The 22,427-nt window shown below is 38.9% G+C and overlaps 1 protein-coding gene across 1 annotated transcript in view; it reads left to right on the forward strand.

Moving 5' to 3' along the window:
• The window catches only part of RABL3 (RAB, member of RAS oncogene family like 3), a 52,951-nt gene that overhangs the window by 24,789 nt on the left and 5,735 nt on the right, over window positions 1-22,427 (forward strand). Inside the window, exons 3-5 of the mRNA XM_075556355.1 lie at window positions 3,994-4,123; window positions 10,292-10,406; window positions 20,659-20,809. Coding sequence (XP_075412470.1) covers window positions 3,994-4,123; window positions 10,292-10,406; window positions 20,659-20,809 — 396 coding nt within the window. The remainder of the gene's footprint in view (window positions 1-3,993; window positions 4,124-10,291; window positions 10,407-20,658; window positions 20,810-22,427) is intronic.

Here is a 22,427-nt window from a genome sequence, read left to right on the forward strand (position 1 = left end):
CTGGAAGACTCGATGAGAGAAAGCGCCTTGTTGTGGAGAAGAGCATAAAAAACTGGGTTGTGATTATACAACAGGGGTTCAGAGAGTTCATGGGGAATCCCACTACTTTTTAATCCCACTTCTCTAGGAACTTTTTGAAGGCCCTCGTACATAGCCAGAGAAACTGGCAAGCAGACGTAATGACACGGTAGGACTGCGGGGGCATAGTACCCTGGGGTTGGTTAGCATGGTGATGATTTACAGAGGAGTTAGTAGACTTTCAGGACAGCAACCGTAGGCATCTGAAATCATTTCAGAGTGAAAGAAGTGTAATATAATGGTTGCCAGCAGTAACTGAATGAGGATCCATTCAAGAGGGGCTTTGTTTGTTTTTTAACATAGATTTTTTAGCCCTACCCCAGAGGCTTTGGGGAAGTCCAGGAACAATTATATTTTTTAGCAAGTTTACTTTTCTTATTTGTTTCCAGAACAGTGTTCGAGAAGCTCCAGGATTCAGTAAAATAGTGATTGAATCCTTTGGGACACACTCAATAGGTACAGATGGAGACTGAGAAGGATTAGGCGGTGAAGAGGAAAGAAAACAGGAGAGTGTGATATACTGGAAGCAAATGAAGATTGTATGACAAAACAAAAACTCAAACTCAGCCATAGAGTTGATTCCAGTCCATAGCGACCCTATAGGACAAGGTAGAACTGCCCTTGTGGGTTTCCAGCAACGACGTTTGTTGTTGTTGTTGTTGTTAGGAGTCACACCTATGTATCCCAAACAAAACACCGCTAAGTCCCGCGCCAGCCTCACAGTGGTTTACATGCTTGAGTCCCTTATTGCACCCACTATGTCAAGCCATCTCCTTGAGGCCCTTCCTCTTTTTAGCTGCCCTCTACTTTGCTAACCATGATGTCCTTCTCCAGAGACTGGTCTCTCTTAACAATATGTCCAACGTATGTAAGGTGAAGTAAAGTCTTTCCATCCCTGCTGCTAAGGGGCACTCTGGCTGTATTTCTAAGACAGATCTGTTTGCTCTTTTTGCGGTCCATGGTACTTTCAGTGTTCTTCTCCAGCACCACCATTCAAATGCATCTGTTCTTCTATGGTCTTCTTTATTCATTGTCCGACTTTCAAATGCCTATAAGCAATTGAAAATGCCATGGCTTGCTTCAGGTCCACCTTGGCCCTCAAAGTAATCTCTCTGGTTTTTTTTTTTTTTAATTTTATTGGGGGCTCATACAACTCCTATCACAGTCCACAATCTGTCTGCTTTTCCATACTCTAAAGAGGTCTTGTATAGCAGATTTGCCCAATGCAGTACATCTGTTGCTTTCTTGACTGCTGCTTCCAGGAGCACTGGTTGTGAATCCAAACAAGACAAAATCCTTGACAATGTCAATCTTTCCTCCATTTATCATGATGTTATATATTGACCTAGTTGGAAGATTTTCATCGTTAGGGAAGTAGAAAACCTCATCTTTCCTCTGCAAAGCAGCTCATGGTTTTGAACTGGTAGCCATACAGTTAGTAGCCCAACAGGGCTTCTGATTGTGAGATAAAAGGAGTTGCCCAATGATAGAATAAGATGAAAATTAGTCCTTGACTATAGAATTTAGCAATGAAGAGATTATCGCAAACATAACATGTTAGATGTGGTGATTGAGACAGCCGTTTGATAAAAAATAGGTTCAAAAGCAAATGTGAGAAAAATTTTATAGTTGAAAGTTGACTCTCTTTGCAGTGGTTGTGCTGTTAAAAGGGACACAGAAGTAGTATGGTAGCTGGAAGAAGACACAAACTCAAGGTTTTTTGTTTTGAAAAATGAAAATTATCCAGCAGGAAGGAAAATACTGTTGATAAGGGGAGAGAAGGAAGAATTGGTGGGGCTGTATCTTTGAGTAAGCATGATGGAATGACATTGTAGGTCTTAGGATCATAAACAGTTATCTATAGTAGCAGGAGCTAAGGCTGATTATATGGGAACAGATGCAAAGTGGTGGAAAACCTGCTGGAAAATTCTGTTTCAGGAAACAAAGTTATCAGCTGTGACTGAAGATGGAGAAGACATAATGTAATTTGGGGGGGAAACGCATATAAAAATAGTAGAGAAGAAAAGTAAATGGATTGATTGATTGATTGATTGATTGATTGATTGATTGAAGGACAAATCTAAAGGCACACTTGAACTTAATGTGAATACAATCATCTTGTTTCTGCTTTTTTTCTGAGCTCTGTAGTCAGCTAGCTGGATTGCGTGCATGGAGGAGAAGCAGAGGTGAATTTAACAGGGATTGGAATATTAAAAAATGAGAGGGACAAAGTGAATATAGGATCATGGAATTTATACTCAGTTCGAAAGGACCTGAGGACTTAGAAGTGGTATTATGATTAATTAACTGTAGGGCGGTGGGATCAAAGATGATTAGATTTGGCGGTGATCAGTAAGATGCTCAAATTTGAGATTATGGAGTGGTTACAATCATTGGTGCTTACAAGCACTCGTGTGACCATGGGAATGCGATACTCATATCGAGAAGCACATCCTTGGAAGAGAGAAGGTTAAGAACTGAGAGGCTAGCATATTGAAAAGAGCATCTTTGTTACTGTTGAAATCATTAAGAATTATGACAGGACAGAAAAAGGAATCCGAGTAGGAGGATATAGATGTTTGGCTAATGTGTCTCCTTAAACAACTGCAGCCATTGCTATGCAACCAGGAGTACTGGGTGGTCCCCAGCTCGATTTCTGAACATTTTCATCAAAGACTCTATAAAAGTGGAGCAATAAAGAACAGAGGTTTCCACAATCTCTTGGACTCTTGAAGCCATGAAAGTGGATGAACCTTTGAAACTCTTACCTTGAGATAATCTTGAAACTGTAAGCCAAAAATACCCCCTAAAGTCTTCTTCAAATCAAACAACAATCTAGCTTAACTAGTAAATGCCTGCCTGGAGCATGATGCTCCTTTGAGAACAATATATACGGGATCAAATTGGCACCAGCATCTTGAAAGATTAGATGGGAGGTTTAGGGGAATGGGAAAGAATGGTTGTACAACTCGAATTTAATCAGTGTCGCTAAATGGTATGTGTAAAACTGTAGAATTGGCATGCTTTCTTATATATAGTATTTTTTGGGGGGGGTCTGGCTCTTTTCTTTTTTTCTGTCACCATTTATTTTTTGTTTGTTTTTAATCATTTTATTAGGAGCTCATACAACTCTTATCAAAATCCATACATACATCCATTGTATAAAGCACATTTGTACATTCATTGCCCTCATCATTCTCAAAACATTTGCTCTCCACCTAAGCCCCTGACATCAGCTCCTCATTTTTCCCCTCCCCGCTCCCCCCTCTCTCATGAACCCTTGATAATTTATATTTTGTCATATCTTTCCCTGTCCAACGTCTCCCTTCACCCACTTTTCTGTTATCCATCCCCCAAGGAGGAGGTCACATGTAGATCCTTGGATCAGTTCCCCCTTTCCAACCCCCCCTTCCTCTAACCCTCCCAGTATCGCCACTCACACCACTGGTCCTGAAGGGATCATCCGCCCTGGAGTCCCTGTGTTCCCAGTTCCTATCTGTACCAGTGTACATCCTCTGGTCTAGCCGGATTTGTAAGGTGGAATTGGGATCATGATAGTGGGGGGGGAGGGAGCATTTAGGAACTAGAGGAAAGCTGTATGTTTCATCATTGCTACATCGCACTATATATAGTGTTAACAACACATGTTTATCTGTTGCTTTATTTTCAACTACAACCTGCCTACTTTTATGAACAGGATATGTACGAGCGTGTCTGTTTGGAAAACCCCCTATCAGAGTTGGGACCAGGTCATAGATATCACCTATTGGCAAAATAGGTGATATCAAAATGGAAAAATCTTCCATTATGTTATGTATTAAGCAGCTAGAGACTGATAGGGAATGTCCAGTGCTTTACACTGGAAAGACGCTTCGTAGTGTTTACAGTAGTGATGGTAAACTATTGATTTCTTAGGTTCATGACTACAAAGAAGGAACCCCAGAGGAGAAGGCGTACTACATAGAATTGTGGGATGTCGGCGGCTCGGTGGGCAGCGCGGACAGTGTGAAGAGCGCACGAGCCGTGTTCTACAGCGCAGTGAACGGTAAAGCAGTGCGTCTCTGCCTGACACGCGCCACGGGATGGGGGACTCATCCTAAGTCAGACAAAGTTAATATATTCGCCATTCTAGATTTAGACATTGACATCACATCTTCATTTGTTTCTGGATTTTAACCAGGTAATTCAGAAGGTTAAATATCAAGGTGGTCTCTCTGTTTCTAGTTAGATTTTTGTCATAATCTAAACATTGAGAAATAAAATTACATTAAAAATAAGACCTGAAACATAGAATTTTCAAACCGCCATCCCCTGAGTGTACTATTCCCCATTCAGTTTAGTAAATGTGAGCAGTAGAACTATTAGCGTTTCTTTTTTTTCCTTTTTGAAATCATTTTATTGGGGGCTCACACAACTCTTATCACAATCCATCCATTGTGTCAAGCACATCTGTACATTTGTTGCCCTCATCATTCTCAAAATATTTTCTTTGTACTTGAGCCCTTGGTATCAGCTCCTCATCTCCCCTCCCTTCCTGCCCCCCCCCCACAAACCCTTGATAATGTATAAATTATTATTATTTCGTCATATCTTACACTGTCCTACATCTCTCTTCACCCACTTTTCTGTTGTCCATCTCCCAGGGAGGGGCTTATATGTAGATCCTTGTGATAGGTTCCCCTTTTCTCCCCCACCTTCCCTTTACCCTCCTGGTATCGCCACTCTCGTTATTGGACCTGAGGGGTTTATCTGTCCTGGATTCCCCGTGTTTCCAGTTCCTATCTGTACCAGTGTACATCCTCTGGTCTAGTCAGATTTGTAAGGTAGAATTAGAGTCATGATAGTCGGGGGTAGGAAGCATTTAAGAACTAGAGGAAAGTTGTATGTTTCATCAGCGCTACACTGCACCCTGACTGGCTCGTCTCCTCCCTGTTACCCTTCTGTGAGGGGATGTCCAGTGGCCTAGAGATGGGCTTTGGGTCCCCACTCCGCACTCCCCCTCATTCACAATGACAGGATTTTTTGTTCTTTGATGTCTGATACATAGCAAAACTGCAATAGCAAAAGATTTGGCACTTTGCCCCTCCACTTCTGGTAAATGTATAGCTGTTTGTCTGTCTCCTACTCACGCTCTACTTTTCCTGTACTCTGCTTTTCCTCTGGATTCTATAATTCTGTGGTTCATTGCAATGCCCACACAGTACCCACAGGCAATATTCATGGTCAAAGAGTTTATTAAGGAAGTTTACAGGTTACAATGCATGTTTTGCTCGGGGCGTGTTACAAAGACCTTTCAGGCTGTTAATAGATACCCACAGAGCATACCACTCTGTTACACGCCTCTACCGGAAGACACTCAGTCTCAGCTCTTCAACCTTGCTCCTCCAATTAAGAGCCCAGAGGCACCCCACTCCACAAGCCTGCCACAAAGCACTCACCTTTACTTGCTAAGTGGGCTGGACAATAACCAAAATGGGAAAAATTGCAGATCGACACCCTATTGAAATATAATGGCTCTCTTAGAAAGCAAGGGCTGTGTGTGTGCGCGCGTGTGTGTGTGTTGTACAGTTACCGATGGTGGGATTTAGCTGGTTTGCACCAGTCCGGCAGAACCAGTACTGTATTTTTGTTGAGTTCAGCAAACCAGTTGTTAAAATGGCACTTGTATTCATGGTTTTCTCTAAGACAGACGGTTGGGCAGCTGACAATGTGAACATCACAACTGTATGTTCCTTACTCTCTGAACGCTCATCTGGGCAGCAGCATACTGTAAGCACCATAGTAAGTTCGTTGGGTCCATAAGTACTAAGCTTGTGATATTTATTCATTCATTTAGTAAAATCGTTGTACTTTTCAGGAAATAGACATTTTCACTCCCTTACATTTGTTACTTCAGTAAACTCACATATAACATAAAGAGAAAAGGTGCCAAGCAACCAGGGAGTGACACACTATCATTCGTTTCAGCTTTGTGTTATACCCCAAATTCCTACAAGATATCATGAGTGAATTATGCAATTCCTGAAAGTGTTCAAAGAACTGAAAATATTGTCCTAATAATTGCTGTAAGTTCTGCAGAAGCAGAAAAGTATTATCCAAAGATGAACATAACGTGTTCAGAGCAGAGAAGTTGCCTGTTTCTAATCTATCAAACACATTAGACACAGTGTTGTCTACTTGGCTACCTCTAGAGGAATGCGATCCTACTCCTATAGTGAAAGATGGGTAAGGAAAAATCACACCGCCAAGGGTGTTCAGATAAAATGGATGAATATTGCAAGAGAGGATGCCAGTCTAGAAATACCTTAAATAGCAGTTCATTGTTTGTGATCAGTTACTATTTAAGTTTCCATTAAGATTTAAAAACTCATAATCTAGTTTTATGTACCTCTTTTATTATTCTTATTTTAGTATTAACTGTGTGAAATAATAAACTATTTTTCAGTATATCATTTTTATACTTAAAATGGTCATGAGGGCAGCAAACCGGTTGTTAAATTATTTGAATCCCACCCCTGATAGCAACCACATCTCTTGACAGGCATGGTTGGAAATGAGGCCCTGCTCAGAGATGGTGGTGACTGCACCACTTTAAATGTGTGTCACTCTCCACCGTTCGGGCAATAATCCAGTCTCCTGCATCAGCCTTCTGAAACAGCTCACTCTGCTCTTCTGAGTCTGTCATTGCAGTACTTAGACCATAAATTTTCTTATTCTATTTATCATTTTGCTTCGCGCAAATTATTAAAATTCTGATCTGTCCCACTTTCACTTTGGCAGGCATAACTGAACCATTCAAACAGGTTCAAAGCCCTGGTTTACATGCCCTTAGAGTTACATAGGCTGACCATGAGTAGGAATTGACTCTTGACTCAACAGCGCCTACAAACAACAAAGACACAGCACAGACAGAGATTCTCAAGCAAAAAGCTCCGCCTCATGCATCCAATAGGTTGCTCTGACAAGCAAGTCTTCCCCGTAACCAGAACTCATACTTAAACTGCCATCAAATCAGTGCCAACACGTAACAACTGTACAGGACAGTTTGGAACAGCCATTGTGAAGTTCGGAGACTAATCTACGGGAGGAGAAAGCCCATCTTCCGCCCAGGGAGTGTCTGGCGAGTTTGCCTGCTGACCTTGTAGTTAACAGCCCAGGTCGTAACCACCACACCACCAGGGCTCCTGTCTTAGGATCTTGCAACATAGGAAATAAGGGAGAATATATCTGGTGCTCTTTTGCTCAAAGATTAGATCTTTACTAATCCCAGTCCATCCTTTGTCATTAGAACTGCATTCAAATTCTGGGACTTCACTTCACATAGGAACCAGGACAAATAACTCAACCTCTCTGAACCTATTTCTTTGGGTGTGAAATGAAGGTTATAATTCTTGCCTCACAAGACTGTTGTGAGAATTATATTAGATAAAACATGTAAATCATAATAGCTGGCCATTAAATGCTGAATTAATATTAACTATATTCTTTAATGATGGATAGTTGTTTCCTTTTTTTAATGGTCTCTCGATTGTGTGTTCTTGGTGCCTACTAAAACTTATAACTAAGGAAGGTAAGTGATTACAGTTGAATATGGGGCAAGAGGCAGATCTGTTTGCTCCAGATACAGGAGAAATAGGGGTTCTTCGTGGGCTAGTTGGAACAGGCCAACTACAGCTTACCCAAGCACCTTAGTTGCACAGATGGCTGTGAAACTAGAGGGGCCAATTTTTTTCTGTTTCTTCTGTCGTTTTCTAAATTGATAAATCTCACATCCTGAAGATGGAGGAATCACCAGTTTCACATCCTCTTTTCAGAATAAACTGTGGGTGATATAGTAAAGTCTTAGGTAGAGGTTTGAAAACCTCCAGTCTGTGTCCACAAGATGATACCCTAAATTCTAGGATCATGTAGCTTATAATATTATTATTATCTTATTATATAATTACATGCTTACGATAATAAACAGGTTACCTTGATTCTGTTTTATTATATTTGTGTTTTGGTTTTTCTCAATCTCTCCACTGTCCATTTTTTTCTACTATTCTTATTTTTTGGCTATCTCTCTCACCTCCTTCCAGTGGCATATTTCTTCTGTTCTATTAACGAAATCTTTCATGGATGGCAAATTTGCATAGCTAAACATTAATTCAAAGACTTGAAAATTAGAATTTAAATTTATTAGACCCAAGAGATCTGCAAGATATTTTGTCAGCTAAAGAATAGCAATTTATAGCATATTAAGTCAATACCATTTTAATAAGGTTTATTATCTAATACTCACTTCAAATGCAACGTAGAATCAGTCACTTGTCTATGCCAAGAATTTGGAAGGCACCTACCAGGCCAACCAACTGAAAGAAATCCACATTTGTGCCTGTTCCAAAGGTGAGCCAGCAAAATATGGACGTTGTTGAACATTATCATTAATGTCACACACACGTAAAGTTTTTCGGAAGACAATTCAGTAGCAATTGCTGTACATTTACTGGAAACTGCCGGAAGTCCAAGCCAGATTCAGGGGAGGATGTGTAACAGGGAATATCCTTGCTGATGTCAGGTGGATATTGAAAGTCAACAAAGAGGGTTACCTGTGCATTCACTGACTGCAATGGCATTTGACTATGTGAATCAAGAAACCCATGTAGCATTGCAAAGAATGGGAATGCCAGAGCTCTTGAATGTGCTCATGCAGAACCTTTACATAAACCAAGAAACCGTTGTTCAAACCAAACTAGGAAATATACGGCATGTTTGACCTCAGGAAAGGTGTGTGTCGCGTTGAATCCTCTCATCATTCTTATTGAGTCTATAGAGTGAGCAAGTAATACCAGACGTTGTACTGTATGAGAGAAAACTCAGCACCAAGATTAAGGGCAGATTTATGAACAACCTTCAATATGCAGACGACACACGTTACTTGCTGAAAGTGAAGAGGACTGTGTGTGCTAATTGGAGAGTGAATAAGAAAGACCTAGGGGAAATTGATGCATTTGAATGATAATATTAGTGAAGAATGTTGACTACACCGTGAACTACCAGGAGAACAAACACATCCGTCTTGGAAGAGGTACAGTCAGAGAGCCCCTAGAAATGAGGACGGCACAAACAGGCCTTAGCAATGAGGATGGCACAAACAGGCCTTCAACTCTTCATAGGCTTTTCTTCTTTTTGTCATTGTTGCTTTGTTTTCTTTTGTTGCTTTATTTTGCTCTGTCTTGTTTTTGTGCAGTATCCTTTTTAGTGAATATGAGTAATATATGTGTATGCTGATATGTGTACTAAACCATTTTAAAGTTTTTTTTCATGTAGAGAAAATACATGTGGATGAAGCCTTCAGTAAACCCCTCTGACCATAGACCAGAGAAGGGAACAGCTTGCTGTCACACACAGGGCTTTAGAAAGTGGATTATTGCAGATGCCGTTAGATTGAAATTGAGCACCGTATCATTTGAGCTCCCTTTTGACCCATTTTAAATTTGTTACAGTTCTTAATACTTTCTTTTCAATAGAAGATTTTCTCTGTTTTACTTCTTAATTGTTCTTAGTGTGGTGTTGTTGTTTTGGGAGTGTTGTGTTTTTTGGTATATGCAATCCAAAATAGGTAAATCTATAGAGAAAGTAGCAGGATTCAAGGTTTCTGGGGAGTAAGGAACAGCAGGTTGGCGGGAAATGGGGAGCTAATCACAATGAGTACAATAAGGAAGAACATATTCTAAAATTGATTGTGGTGATCGTTATGCAACTTTTCTTAATATGGGTGAACTATTGAATTGTATGATCTGTGACATATTCCAATAAAACTTTGAAAAGACAGATAACTTTTGAAATATACTTTATATACTTGAAGTGATTTTGATTTTCTTTTTTTAATGAAGTGGTTCTCCAACTAGGACCAGAGACGGCATAGGCTTTCAGAGTTTGTGGAATGAAGAGAAGAAAGGATAGCCTAAAAGATGTAGAGCGGTTTGGTTAGCCTTTACAGAATAGTGATAATATTAATAAAAAGTTATATAACTGACCAAAGTTTTGTAGTTAATGATTTGTAAGAGTGTATATAGGGATTGTTGTAATGTGTTTAGTTTGTTAGTCACGCTAGCTAGAACTCTAGATCCATTAAGCAACATAGTGTTTATATATCCAAGCACTACTTTATCCATTGTGAAATAAAGAAGACCTCTTATAGCATTTATAGTATTTTCTTTGATTTTTTTAGGTATTATATTAGTACATGACTTAACAAATAAGAAATCATCCCAAAACCTGTATCGTTGGTCATTGGAAGCGCTCAACAAGGACTTGGTACCAACCGGAGTCTTGGTAACAAATGGGTAAGCCCAAATTACTTTACAGTTGACTTGAAACATTCTAGCATTTATAGGCAAACCAAACTCACTGCCTGGAGTCTATGCGGACTCACAACTACCTACAGTGGGTTTCCAGGACTGTAACTGTTTACGGGAGTAGAAAGCCCAGTCTTTCTCCCTCAGAGCTGCTGGTGGTTTCAAATTACCAACCATGCGGGGTCTTGGCCCAAACGTGTAACCACTACACCACCAGGGGTCCTGTTTAAAGTCCTCTCCACAAAGGAACCCTGGTAGTACTGTGTTTAAAGCTGTCTGTGCTTCGTGCTCATTAGCAGTTCTGCTAGAGAAAGATGTAGCACTTGGCTTCCGTAAAGATGGACGGCCTTGGCAGTCCTATGGGCCAGTTCTGCTCTGTCCTCTAGGGTTGCTTTGAGTTGGACTTGCGTGGGTTTGGGTTTACCTCCAAAATAGCACTCTGTAAGATGGTGATACGCAATTATTTTCTCCCAGTCTATAGGTTTTTTCTATAAACAAATTTTTCTCTCTTTTGACGGTAATCAATACATGAGAAAATTACAGAATAATTTGTGTTTTTATGCATTGTGGATGTTTATTACTGTGAATTAGTGCATTCTCTTAAATGGTTCATAGGCCATTAAAATGTGTATTATTAATAGACTTTTATTATTTTTAGAGCCATTTTAGGGTTACAGAAAAACAGTACAAAAAGAATAATAGAGTTTCCATATAGTCCTTCTCCCCTCTGCCCCTTGTGCATTGTTCTTCTTAGTAAAATCTTCTAGTGTGGTATACATTCTCTTCTTTCCCTCACTCTTATGATGTCCTGCACAACATTTTTCATTTTGATAGAGTCTGGTTTCTCCATTTTTTTTTTCTTTGTGAATTGTGCTGTTTGATGTCTGATCTCAGGACTCTTTGTCTTACCCCAGATCATGAAGATTTTTTCTTATGCTTCTTCTAGAAGCTTTAGGGCCTATAGAATGTTTGGAGTTTGCTTTGTATAAAGTATAAAATTTAGGTTGACACTGGTTTTTGCATGTGGATGTGTAATTGCTAACACCATTTGTTGAAAAGACTATCTGTTCTTCATTTGAATTGCTTTTGCTCCTTTTGCCAAAAAAGCAATTGACCACACTTATGACCAATATAGTCCAGAAATGACCTCTATCCTGTCCCATTGTCTATGTGACCATCCCTTCACTAATACTACACTGCCTTGATTTCTGTGGTTACAGTAAATGTGAAAATCAGACTGGTGGTAATCTAAGTTATTATTCTGTTTTAGTGTGTTTTATATCAACATAAAGTTGTTTGATGTTTGACTGGAATTTTGTTAAATTAATATATCAAATTGGGGCAAATTGACAGCTATACATTGTTGAGTCATCCAATCTCTGAACACAATCCATTTATCAGGGTTTCCTTTGGTTGGTCTTTCTAAGAGCAGTGTTCGGATTCTGTACATACTTTATTAGACTTATGCTTCAGTTTTTAGTTTTATGGTGTTCTATACATTTCCATTCCAGATTATTCGTTGCTAGTGTAAAGAAACACAACTGATTTGCTAATTTCATGTACTAGTGACCATGCTAATTTATTAGTGCTAGGAGTTTTTAAATTATAATCTATATATATATACGAGTTTATTTCCTCCATTGTAGTCTACATTCAGTTTATTTCTTTTATCTGACCTTGGTGCACTATGACTCCCAGTCTAATGTTAAACAGGAGTGATCTGGATCTTAGTAAAGCATTCAACCTTTTCCTTAATGCACATGGTAGTAGCTGTTTTTTGTAGATGCCTTTTATCTAATTGAGAATGTTTTCTTGTATTCCTTATTTGCTGAGGTTTATCGTGAACAAATACTGAATTTTGTCAGAAGCTTTTGGTGCATCAAGTGAAGTGGTCATGTGGATATGGTGTATTACTCATTTCATCTATTGTAGGATTTGATGTGTTCATTTCTGAACGGTTTGTGTCCATATTCATGAGGGATATTGGTTTTCTATTCTTGTGGGAGTTGGGTGTTTTGTTTTGATTTTTGCTGGTTTGGGAATAAGGATAATGTTGGTCTCATAGATTGAGATGGAAAGGTGTCTTTTTTTGCTGGAAGAGATTGTATATTAAAAATCCAAACTCATTGTCATTGAGTCTATTCTAAATTATAGTGACCTTAAGAATTGAATGACCCCTGTGGGTTTCTGAGGCTGTAAATTCTCTGGGGAGCAAAAAAGCCTCATCTTTCTCCTGTGGAGCAGCTAATGGGTTTGAACTGCTGACCTTTCCATTTTCAGCCCAACCTGTAACCCGTAATGCAGGTTGTATATGGTTGGTGGTATTTCTTCTTTAAGTGTTCACCAGTGAAATCATATGGGACTTAAGATTTCATTTTCTAAAGGTTCTAACTACAAATTTAACTTTATAATAATTCAGGAATTTTCAAGTTGTCTATTTCATCTTGGGTGATTTGTGCAGAAATGACCTATTTCATTGAAGTTGCTAAATGTTTCTGAGTAGAGTTGCTTATATTTCTTGTTATCCTTTTGCCCTTTGCAGGTTCTATAGATATTCCTTGTTTCATTTGTGATATTAATAATTTGATTCTCCTCTTTTTGTTTCAGTCTTGCTAGAGGTTTATCAATTGTATTTCTCCTTTCAAGGAATCATTTGATGGTTACATCTGTTTTCATTGTTTTCTGATATACCTTGAGACTTCCTCATGAATTACTTAGAAATATGCTCTGTAGTATTTAGATACGTTCCTGTTCATGCCCTATTACTGATTTCTAACTTAATTTTATGATCTAAGGATATGCTTTGTTGATTTCAGTTATTGTTAGGGTTGTCACTTGTCCAGGTTTGTTTCATGACCAGGATGTGAGTTATCTTGGTATATGTTTCTTGAATATTTGAAAAGATGGAGGATTCTGGTATTATTAGGTGGAATGATTTATAAAATCAGAGCTAGCTGATTGTTGGTAGTGTCCAATTCTTCTATAGTCTTGCAGATAGATTTTCTGCTACTTGTTATATTGATTACTGAGAGAGGAGTGTTGAAATCTCTTAATATAATTGTGTATATGTTTATTTCTCCCCTCAGTTTTTACTTCATGTGTTTTGGAGATCTGATTTTAGATACATACACGTTTAGCTCAATTACCATTGTGGGTTAATTGGTTTGTTCATTATATAATACCACTCATCATCCCTTTTAATTGTCTTTGTTATGAAGTTTACTTTTACTGTAGCAACTCCAGCTTTCTCACTGAATATGTTTTCATCCATTTCCTTTTAGCCTATATATAAGTGAATTTCTCATGTAACTGCTTATAGGTTTTAAAAATCCATTCTAATAATCTCTTTTTGATTACTGTGTTTAGACTGTTTTCGTTATCCATCTGTTTAGAGTTAAGTCTACTATTTTATTATTTTTTATTTATTTCTTTTTTCTTTCTCCTGCTTTGTTTTTTAATAATGTGTATATTTATTGTTTTGTTTTCATTTTTCTGTTGTGTATTTTATTATATGCCTCTACTTAAGAGGGCTTCCAAACGTTTGTAGGAAAATGGAATTAAGAGATAAGGGAATTTTCCACAAATGTTTTTGAAATACATATATACTTAGGAGTTTTGCTCTAATTGCAATACCTACAAGAGGGTACCCAAAGAAAAACAGACACACAATCCCACCCAAAGCTCTCTCAAATTTTTTTAAAGAAATAACTTTATCTCCTTCTAAGTACTCTCCATTAAACATAATACATTTGGCCAAACAAAAAGAAGTTGTACTGAGAGAGGTCAGGTGAGTAAGGTGCATGAGGCAAGAGAGGCATGGTGTTTTTTGCCCAAAACTGGCCCACTGAGATGGCTGCTTGAGCAGGTCCATTGTCGTCGTGGTAAACCCCGTCCCCCTAATGCCACAAATCAGGCCTTTTTAGGTGCATGCTATTATGCTACCATCTCAGCATCTCTACATAGAAAGCTTGTGTAATAGTCTAACCTGGTAGAACGAACTTCAAATGCACTAAACGTCAACATTTTCATCTGTTTGGGAAGTTGATGGACATCCAGAATGAGGTTTGTCATCAACTGGCATTTCACTTTTTGTGAAACGAGAAAACCACTTGTACACTAGAGTTTTTCCAATATTGCTGTCCTTGTAACCTGTGTTCAACATCACAACAGTCTGTGGCATTTTTCCCAAGCGCAAAACAAAATTTCCCAGCTGAACACTATTCTCTTTATTCAGCCATCACTAAAAACGAGGTTTGAGTAAAACTGGTTTTAAGAAGAAATTCACTGTGACCAGAGAGAACCTTCCCAAGTGATGCCACTGGGTGCACTAACTCAGCAAGTTGCTCATTGCTCGCCTAGCAGGAAAAACGCCTACTACAAAAGCTCCGCCCAAGGGAGTTTTTTCCCAAGTTTTTTTGAGGTACCCCCTCATACATACTTACTTTTCACAATCTACTTAGAATTATCATTTTACCACCTCTGGTGAATATAGAATGTGTATATATATATATATATATATATATATATATATATATATATATATTCCCTTTACTCTAACCCTTTTGTGTTATAGTTGTCTTATGTGAATTGTATACTAAATATATATTATTTCTTATGTATTAAATCTATGTACCCTGAAAACCTCATGTAATCTCTTTTATTTACCATTTCTGTTGCTCGTCCTTCACTTGTTCCAGGTTTTCTTCTAATAATGTTTCCCTTCAGCCATTTTTTTCAGAGCAGGTAAACTGATGAGTTTTCCTTCCTATGGCAATGTCTCTATTGTACTATCATCTCTTAAATATATTTCACTGGATATAATATTTTATGTGAATAGTTCATTTCTTGCAGCATAATAAGAGTGGTGTGACCTTCTCTTGCCTCCATTATTTTTTATAAGGAAAAGGTGTCTCTTCCTCAGTTTTGACTCCTGAGTACACTTAATGTATTCTGGCCTTTGTCACAACCACCATGGAATTTCTAGGAGAAGGTAGGTAGAAAGAGAAGGAAGAACTCAGAAAAGCGCGCAGGGGGGAATTTGGATGTCTGTACTCTCTCTTAGCATTCTCACTCTCTGCTATTAAAACCGGTTCTGACTCATAGCAACTCAAAGGACAAAGTAAAACTGCCCCCGTGGTCTCCAACATTGCAAATCTTTATGGGAGTAGAAAGCCTCATCTTTCACCTGTGGAGCCACAGGTGGTTTCAAACTGCTGGCCTTAAGATTAGCAAACCAACACTTGACCCACTACACTACTAGATCTCTTTCCTGTTCCTTAAGCCAAATCATAGGACATCTGGGGTTTTTTCTGCCCACACCATTGTCTACTTTCAAATTTCATTCTTTGTTTGCAGACAGTGATATGGGATGGGGGGAAACTTGGTAACTCACTTCTTGTTGAGCAGTACTTTGAACTCTGATGTTCTTTCTCAATATGCATGTAGTACTAACTTTTCAGTGTAACTTTAGCTGCTTGGTGCATTCCATACTCTATCCCACCCAGAGCAAAGACCTATCTTCCATTTTCTATTGAAAGCTTTTAAAGATTTTTTTCTGTTTTCCTAGTATTTTAAAAAATTGTCTTTGGTCTGATATATTTTCTTCAAAGAGAAAGAAGGAAAGCAAAGATTATTCCGTGGAAATCCAATTGCTTTGTGACAACCAAGTGTAGTGTAAGGGTGTGTTCATTAGTGTTAGATTCATGGGAAATCTAAGGAAGAAAGAGAACTAACTTCAAATTCCTATTTCAAAGTCTGGTTGGTATTTTATGCTTCCTTTCTCGGTTCCTTTTATCATTGGTATCTTTAATAACCTAGCCTTTAAATTTTTTTTCATATTAAAATTTTAATTACTCAAGATATTGATCTTAAATTTAGGATTACAAGAGTGTATATGCAGATCCTAAAAATAGCCTTATTGCTGTCAAGTAATTCCATCCGGTGGTAAAAATGAATAGATTTGCATCTTCACTGTGCAACCTAATTTTTTGTCATGGATGAACCTACAAATGCATAAAACATTAATACATTGTTCTTCACTGATGCATTATTTATAACAGCAAATTATTGGAAACAACTGTCATGCCTAACAACAGAAGATTTGTTGACTAAATAGTGGCATAACCACACAATGGAATACTATTCAAGTATTTTTTTTAATCATGTAGATCCACATACTAAAATAGATCGCAGGATATTGGTAGAGTAAAAATTTAAGGTACCAAGAATGTATATGTAGCATGCCTTCTATTGTGTAAAAATAGTGTGGAATGAGAAAATGTGTTTGTATTTATATGAAGAAACACTTAAAGAATAAATAAGTAAGTAATAAAAATAGTCACCTTTTATATAAGTTTCCAAAAAAAACTGTTGACATTCAACCATTTCAGGAGGCAGCATATAAGCAAAGCCAATGGTGCTGAAGGAAGAAGTTCAAGCTGCCTTGAATACATTAGCGAAAAACATGGCTCCAGGAACTGATAGAATATCCATTGAAATGTTTCCACAAGTTAATGAAGCACTAGAAGCACTCACTGTTCAATGCCAGGAAATGTGGAAGACAGTTCCTTGGCCAACTCACTCTAAGAGATTCATATTTGTATCCATTCCAAAGGAAGGTGACCCAACAGAATGTTCAAAGTATAGAACACTACCATTGAGATCACATGTGAGTAAAATTTGCTGAAGGGCATCCAACAACCGCTGCAGCAGTCCATTGACAGGGAGCTCTCAGCGGTTCAGACAGGATTAAAAAGAGGACATGCAGTACGGGCTATCATTGCTGATGTCAGATGGATCTTGGCTCAAAGCAGAGAATAACCAGAAAGATATCCACTTGTGTTTTGTTGACTATGCAAAGACATGTGACTGTCTGGATCATAATTAACTGTTGATAATCATGGGAAGAATGGGAATTCCAGAACACGTCATTATGATCTTTTGAAACTTGCACATAGATCAATCATTTGTGTCAACAAGACAGGGAATCTTGCTGGGTTAAAATCAGGAAAGGTGTATGTCAGGGTTGTATCCTCTCCCCATACTTATTCACTCTGTATGCTGAGCAAATCATCAAAGAATCTGGATTACATGCAAAGAATGTGGCATTGAGATTGAAAGAAGGCTTATTAACAACCTGCAATATGCAGATAACATGACCTTACTTGCTGAAAGCGAAGAGGACTTGAAGCACTTACTGAAGAAATTGAAGAATTGCAGCCTTCGATGTGGATTACAACTCATTTTAAAGAAGACTAAAATCCTCACAACTGGACCAATAGGTAACATCATGATAAATGGAGAAAAGGTTGAAGTTGTCAAGATTTCGCCTTGTTGACTCCATAATCAATGCTTGTGGAACCAGCAGTTAAGAGATCAAAAGACATATTGTATTGGGTAATAAATCTGCTATGCAATAGCTCCTTAGAGTATTGAAGAACAAGCTTGTTATTTTGAAGACTAAAGTGCACCTGACCCAAGCCAGGATATTTTCCATTGCCTCATATGCATGTGAAAGTTGGACATTGAAGAAAGAATAAATAAAAATCACTGTATTTGAACTGTGGTGCTGGAGAAGAATATCGAAAGTACCATGGACTGCTAAAAGGACAAACAAATCTGTCTTGGAAGAAGTAAGGACAGATTGCTTCTTAGATTCAAGGATGGCAAGACTTCTTCTTACATACTTTGGACATAATATCAGGAGAGACTAGTTCCTGGAGAAGAACACCATGCTTGGTTAAGGGCGGGGAGGGCAGCAAAACAGAGAAAGGAAGGCCTTCCATGAGATGGATTGACTTGGTGGCTGCAACAACGGGCTGAGGCACAATGGTAAGGATGGTGCCAGACCGCGTGGTGTTTCATTCTGTTGTGCATAGGGTGGGTCTGAACAGACTCCGTGGCCCCTAACAAACAGATTCTTGAATCAAGTTAAATGGTTTTTTTGGTGGAAATTTTCAACCATACATAAATATAGTTTAGTATAGTAAGCTTCTATATGCCTGTGGTCTTCTATCAAAGATGACCAGTTTTATTTCATTTTCCCCTTTCTTTCTGCCACTCGCATTTGTATTAATTATTTTGAAGCTGAGTTGATGTTGGCAAGAAGATTTGAGTCAAAAGGCCTTCTCCTTGTTACTGGCTTTGAAGCAATAACTATAATGAGAATACATTTATGAGAAAGGTTGTTCCATAGTTCAAAACAATTGTATTGTGGCTAGGCCAAACTGTGGCTTAGAATCTGTAAGAGTATGGTAAAGGGTATAAAGATTGAGCGTAGCTACCCCTTACCCCATGCTTTAGCTACTAAAAAAAAAACAAACAGGAAAAATCAAAGGAAGAAAAACACTGTGCTCAACTAGGTTATATTGATTGGCTTATGCAATATTGATTTTCTCTCATAACTTGTTTGCAACCAGATCTTGCTGACTATTGTAAATTGAGTCTCTGACAGGTCAGAAATCCAAACCTATTTTTACTTCTCAAATGAGGGTTGACTTGAAAGTAATTCAACAACACAGGGCTCTGTTTTCCTTCCAGCAATGAGACGCTTCGTTTATATCCCCACTCTGCCCTTTGGGTGAATGTAGAAGAAGAAAGATTGCAATAGCCAATGACCGAAGGCTACTAACCCTAAGTGATTCTCATTGCCTGGCTTCCAAAGCTCTAAAGTCAGGACAACAACTATTAGTAAAGTTTCTTCCCTTTACTAGCCATTTTGAATTTCTATTGCTTCCTTCCCTTTGTTGAATTTATCTTTCCCCAAACCATACTATATTTTTATTACTATTATTAAATACTTTTATTGGGGGATCTCCCAGTTCTTATCACAATCCATACATTCATCTATTGTGTCAAACACATTTCATTTTCAAAGCATTTTCTTTATACTTGAGCCCTTGATATCAGCTCCTCATTTTTTCTCCCTCCCCCACCTCCCCTCTCATGAACCCCTGATAAATTATAGATTATTATTTTCATATCTTGCATCGTCCTCTGTCTTCCTCCACCCACTTTTCTGTTCTATGCCCCCCTGAGAGGGGTTATATGTTGATCCCTGTGATCGATTCCCCCTTTCTCTCCCCACCTTCCCCTTCCCCTCCTGGTATCGATTTTCATTATTGGTCCTGAGGGGTTTATCTGTCCTGGATTTCCAGTTCTTATCTGTAGCAGTGTGCATGTTCTGGTCTAATCAGATTTGTAAGACAGAATTGAGGCCATGATAGTTGGGGGAGGAAGCATTAAAGAACTAGAGGAATGTTGTATGTTTCATCGGTGCTATACTGCACCCTGACTGGCTCGTCTCTTCCTTGTGACCCTTCTGTACGGGGATGTCCAGTTGTCTAAAGATGGGCTGTAGGTATCCACTCTGTGCCCCCCCCCCTTCACATTGGTATGATTTTTTTTTGTTCTGGGACTTAGATGCCTGATACCTGATCCCATCGACACCTCATGATCACACAGGCTGGTGTGCTTCTTGTATATGCAATTTATTTCCACCCCAAGCACCCTATTTCAAATTTTTTTTTCTGCATGATCTATTTTTCTCATTGTTAATTAGCAGAAGTGTAGGTGGTAGATACAGAGCCCGTGCATACCCCACAAGCTGGCCATTTCCCCTACTGGCACAGGACTTAAGTGTCACGCTGGGCTGTGGTGTTTCTCTGCACTAAGGTGTGACTCTATTACCTGCTTTTACAAGGAAACATTGTTGAGCTGTTAGCCTAAGAGAGCACAGGAGGAAGTAAGTCTGCCTGCTTTACTTTACGTGGTGAGCATTCAGTTGCTCAAGCTGGCGTCAAAGACACATGGACATGAATCTTGTCTAGTTAGGTGACTAGTAGGACCACAATGGGTGGTATTTATAAGTGAACGAGTACATGATAGAAATCAGGAGAAAAGTAGGCTTATAGATGGCATGTGAACAAGATACAGAAAATCATGAATAAAAGAATGCAGGCTAGTTCCAGTGACGGCACCCTGGTAGTGTAGGGCTGCCAATGACAAGGTCAGCAGTGTGAAACAGCCAGCGGCTCCATGGAACCAGGCTGAGGCCTTCGGTTCCTGTGCACACTTACAGTCTCAGAAGCCCACAAAGGCAGCGAGCTCTTCTCTGGCCTGTCGGGCTGCTCTGAGTCAGAGTGGGCTCAGCAGCAGTGAGTTTGGGTTTGGTTTTGTAGTTTCATTTGCTATTACACATCTCTATCAGGAAGATGAGTCTCTTCATTATGATTTGTCACAGAGATTATGATCGGGAACAGTTTGCTGATAACCAGATACCACTCCTGGTAATCGGGACGAAATTGGACCAGATTCATGAAACCAAGCGCCATGAAGTTTTAACCAGGACTGCTTTCTTAGCTGAGGATTTCAATGCAGAAGAAATTAATTTGGTATGTATTTTCCACAAATACATGTTTGTATTAATAAGTAAAGGCAAACCGACGACTTCGCAAGTCAGATACAGTCAAACCTGTGAAAACTGGAACTTGTGGAAACTTGTACAAAAAAGGAAACTCAATAAAAGGCCATTTTATTGAGTTGTGAGACCCCGTCAAAGGTAGCAAACTTGACAAAAAGGAGAAAAACAAGGCCACTGCATCCCGTGACAGTGTTCCTAGCTTTCACTACCGTCTCATGGAAACAGCTCTACGCACAAAGTCAGGCTTTGAGGTTTTAGTCCAAAGGGTCACCCAGTTTGGAATCAACATGTGTGAAATGCCAAGTGGGCACCGTCACATTCAACCTCCTTGAATGCTGACCTGTCAGAAAATGCCTTTACCACTGTGACCCCCGACTATCTCTATGTTGAATGATTCATGTAAGTCGTGGGCATTTTCATGATTGTCTTTAATCACACCTGAATCAAAGTAATTAAATCCATTAAGGTGACAAACAAGAACCACTGCTACTATTCCTTAATTATTCTTGCTTTAGAAAAGCCTCTTGGCTTTTTAGACTCCACATCTTAAAGAACAACCAAGCAGACAAATGAGATTATAAACTGCCAATTGGGCGTGCTTCAGAAGCACACTTACTGGCTCCAGGACCCCTGATTTTTCTAGTACTCTATGACCTTTGAACATTTTGTTATTGTCTCTTTACTTGTAGTTTTTGCACAGTATATTTCTGATTTCTGACCAAAACTAAAAATACAATCCTTGAGAAACTGTATATGGCTGAAATAGGTGCTTGTTACTAAATTCACTGTAGAGGCATCATATGTCTAAAACCAAAAACCATACCCCTCCCCTTGGGAGGCTTCTGGCTCATTGTAACCCCATAGGACAGAGTAAAAGTCTTCAGTAGGGTTTCCAAGACTGTAAATGTCTACGGGAGTACCCAGCCTCATCTTGCTCCCAGGGAGCAACTGGTGGACCTGCAGCTTGACCCGCAGTGCCACCAAGGCTCCTTATGTGTGTCTAGAGGTTTCAAGGCATAATAAGTATGAAATAACTAATTTCAGTTGTTTCCCAAGGGACATACAGGGTCTACAGCTAAAAGATAAGTACCACCCATGCAAAAGTGCCTGCGTGTTAGTCTGAGTGTGGTTATCGTTAGCAGTTGAGATAACAATCCTCTGTCTCATGATGCATCATGTCAGTGGTGACAAACGGAGGCAGTGAAATGCTGGGATTCCAGGAGAAGGGGTACTAAGCCCAAGGTCTTTGCTTTAGTGACTGTGCCAGACCACTCTGGTTTTTCTAGGATCTATTTTTTTCCCTATTTAAAAAGATTCTGTTATAATGCCTTAGTGGCATTGTGCATTCAGAGTTGGGGTGCTAGCCACAAGATCGGCATTTCAAATCCAGCAACCACTCTTCGAGAGAAGGATGAAGCTTTCTACTCTCTTGTAAAGTTTTACCATATTGGTAACCCAAAGGGTTAAAGCTACTGTGTCCTGGATGGTCAAATGTGAGTCAAAATTAGCTCAATGGCCATGAGGAGTTTGTTGTTGTTGTTTATTAAATAATAGTAATGTATCATTTAATTTGTGTTAACAAAAGCAGT

Source organism: Tenrec ecaudatus, chromosome 8, assembly GCF_050624435.1.
Source record: "Tenrec ecaudatus isolate mTenEca1 chromosome 8, mTenEca1.hap1, whole genome shotgun sequence".
NCBI classification, from domain to species: Eukaryota; Metazoa; Chordata; class Mammalia; order Afrosoricida; family Tenrecidae; genus Tenrec; species Tenrec ecaudatus.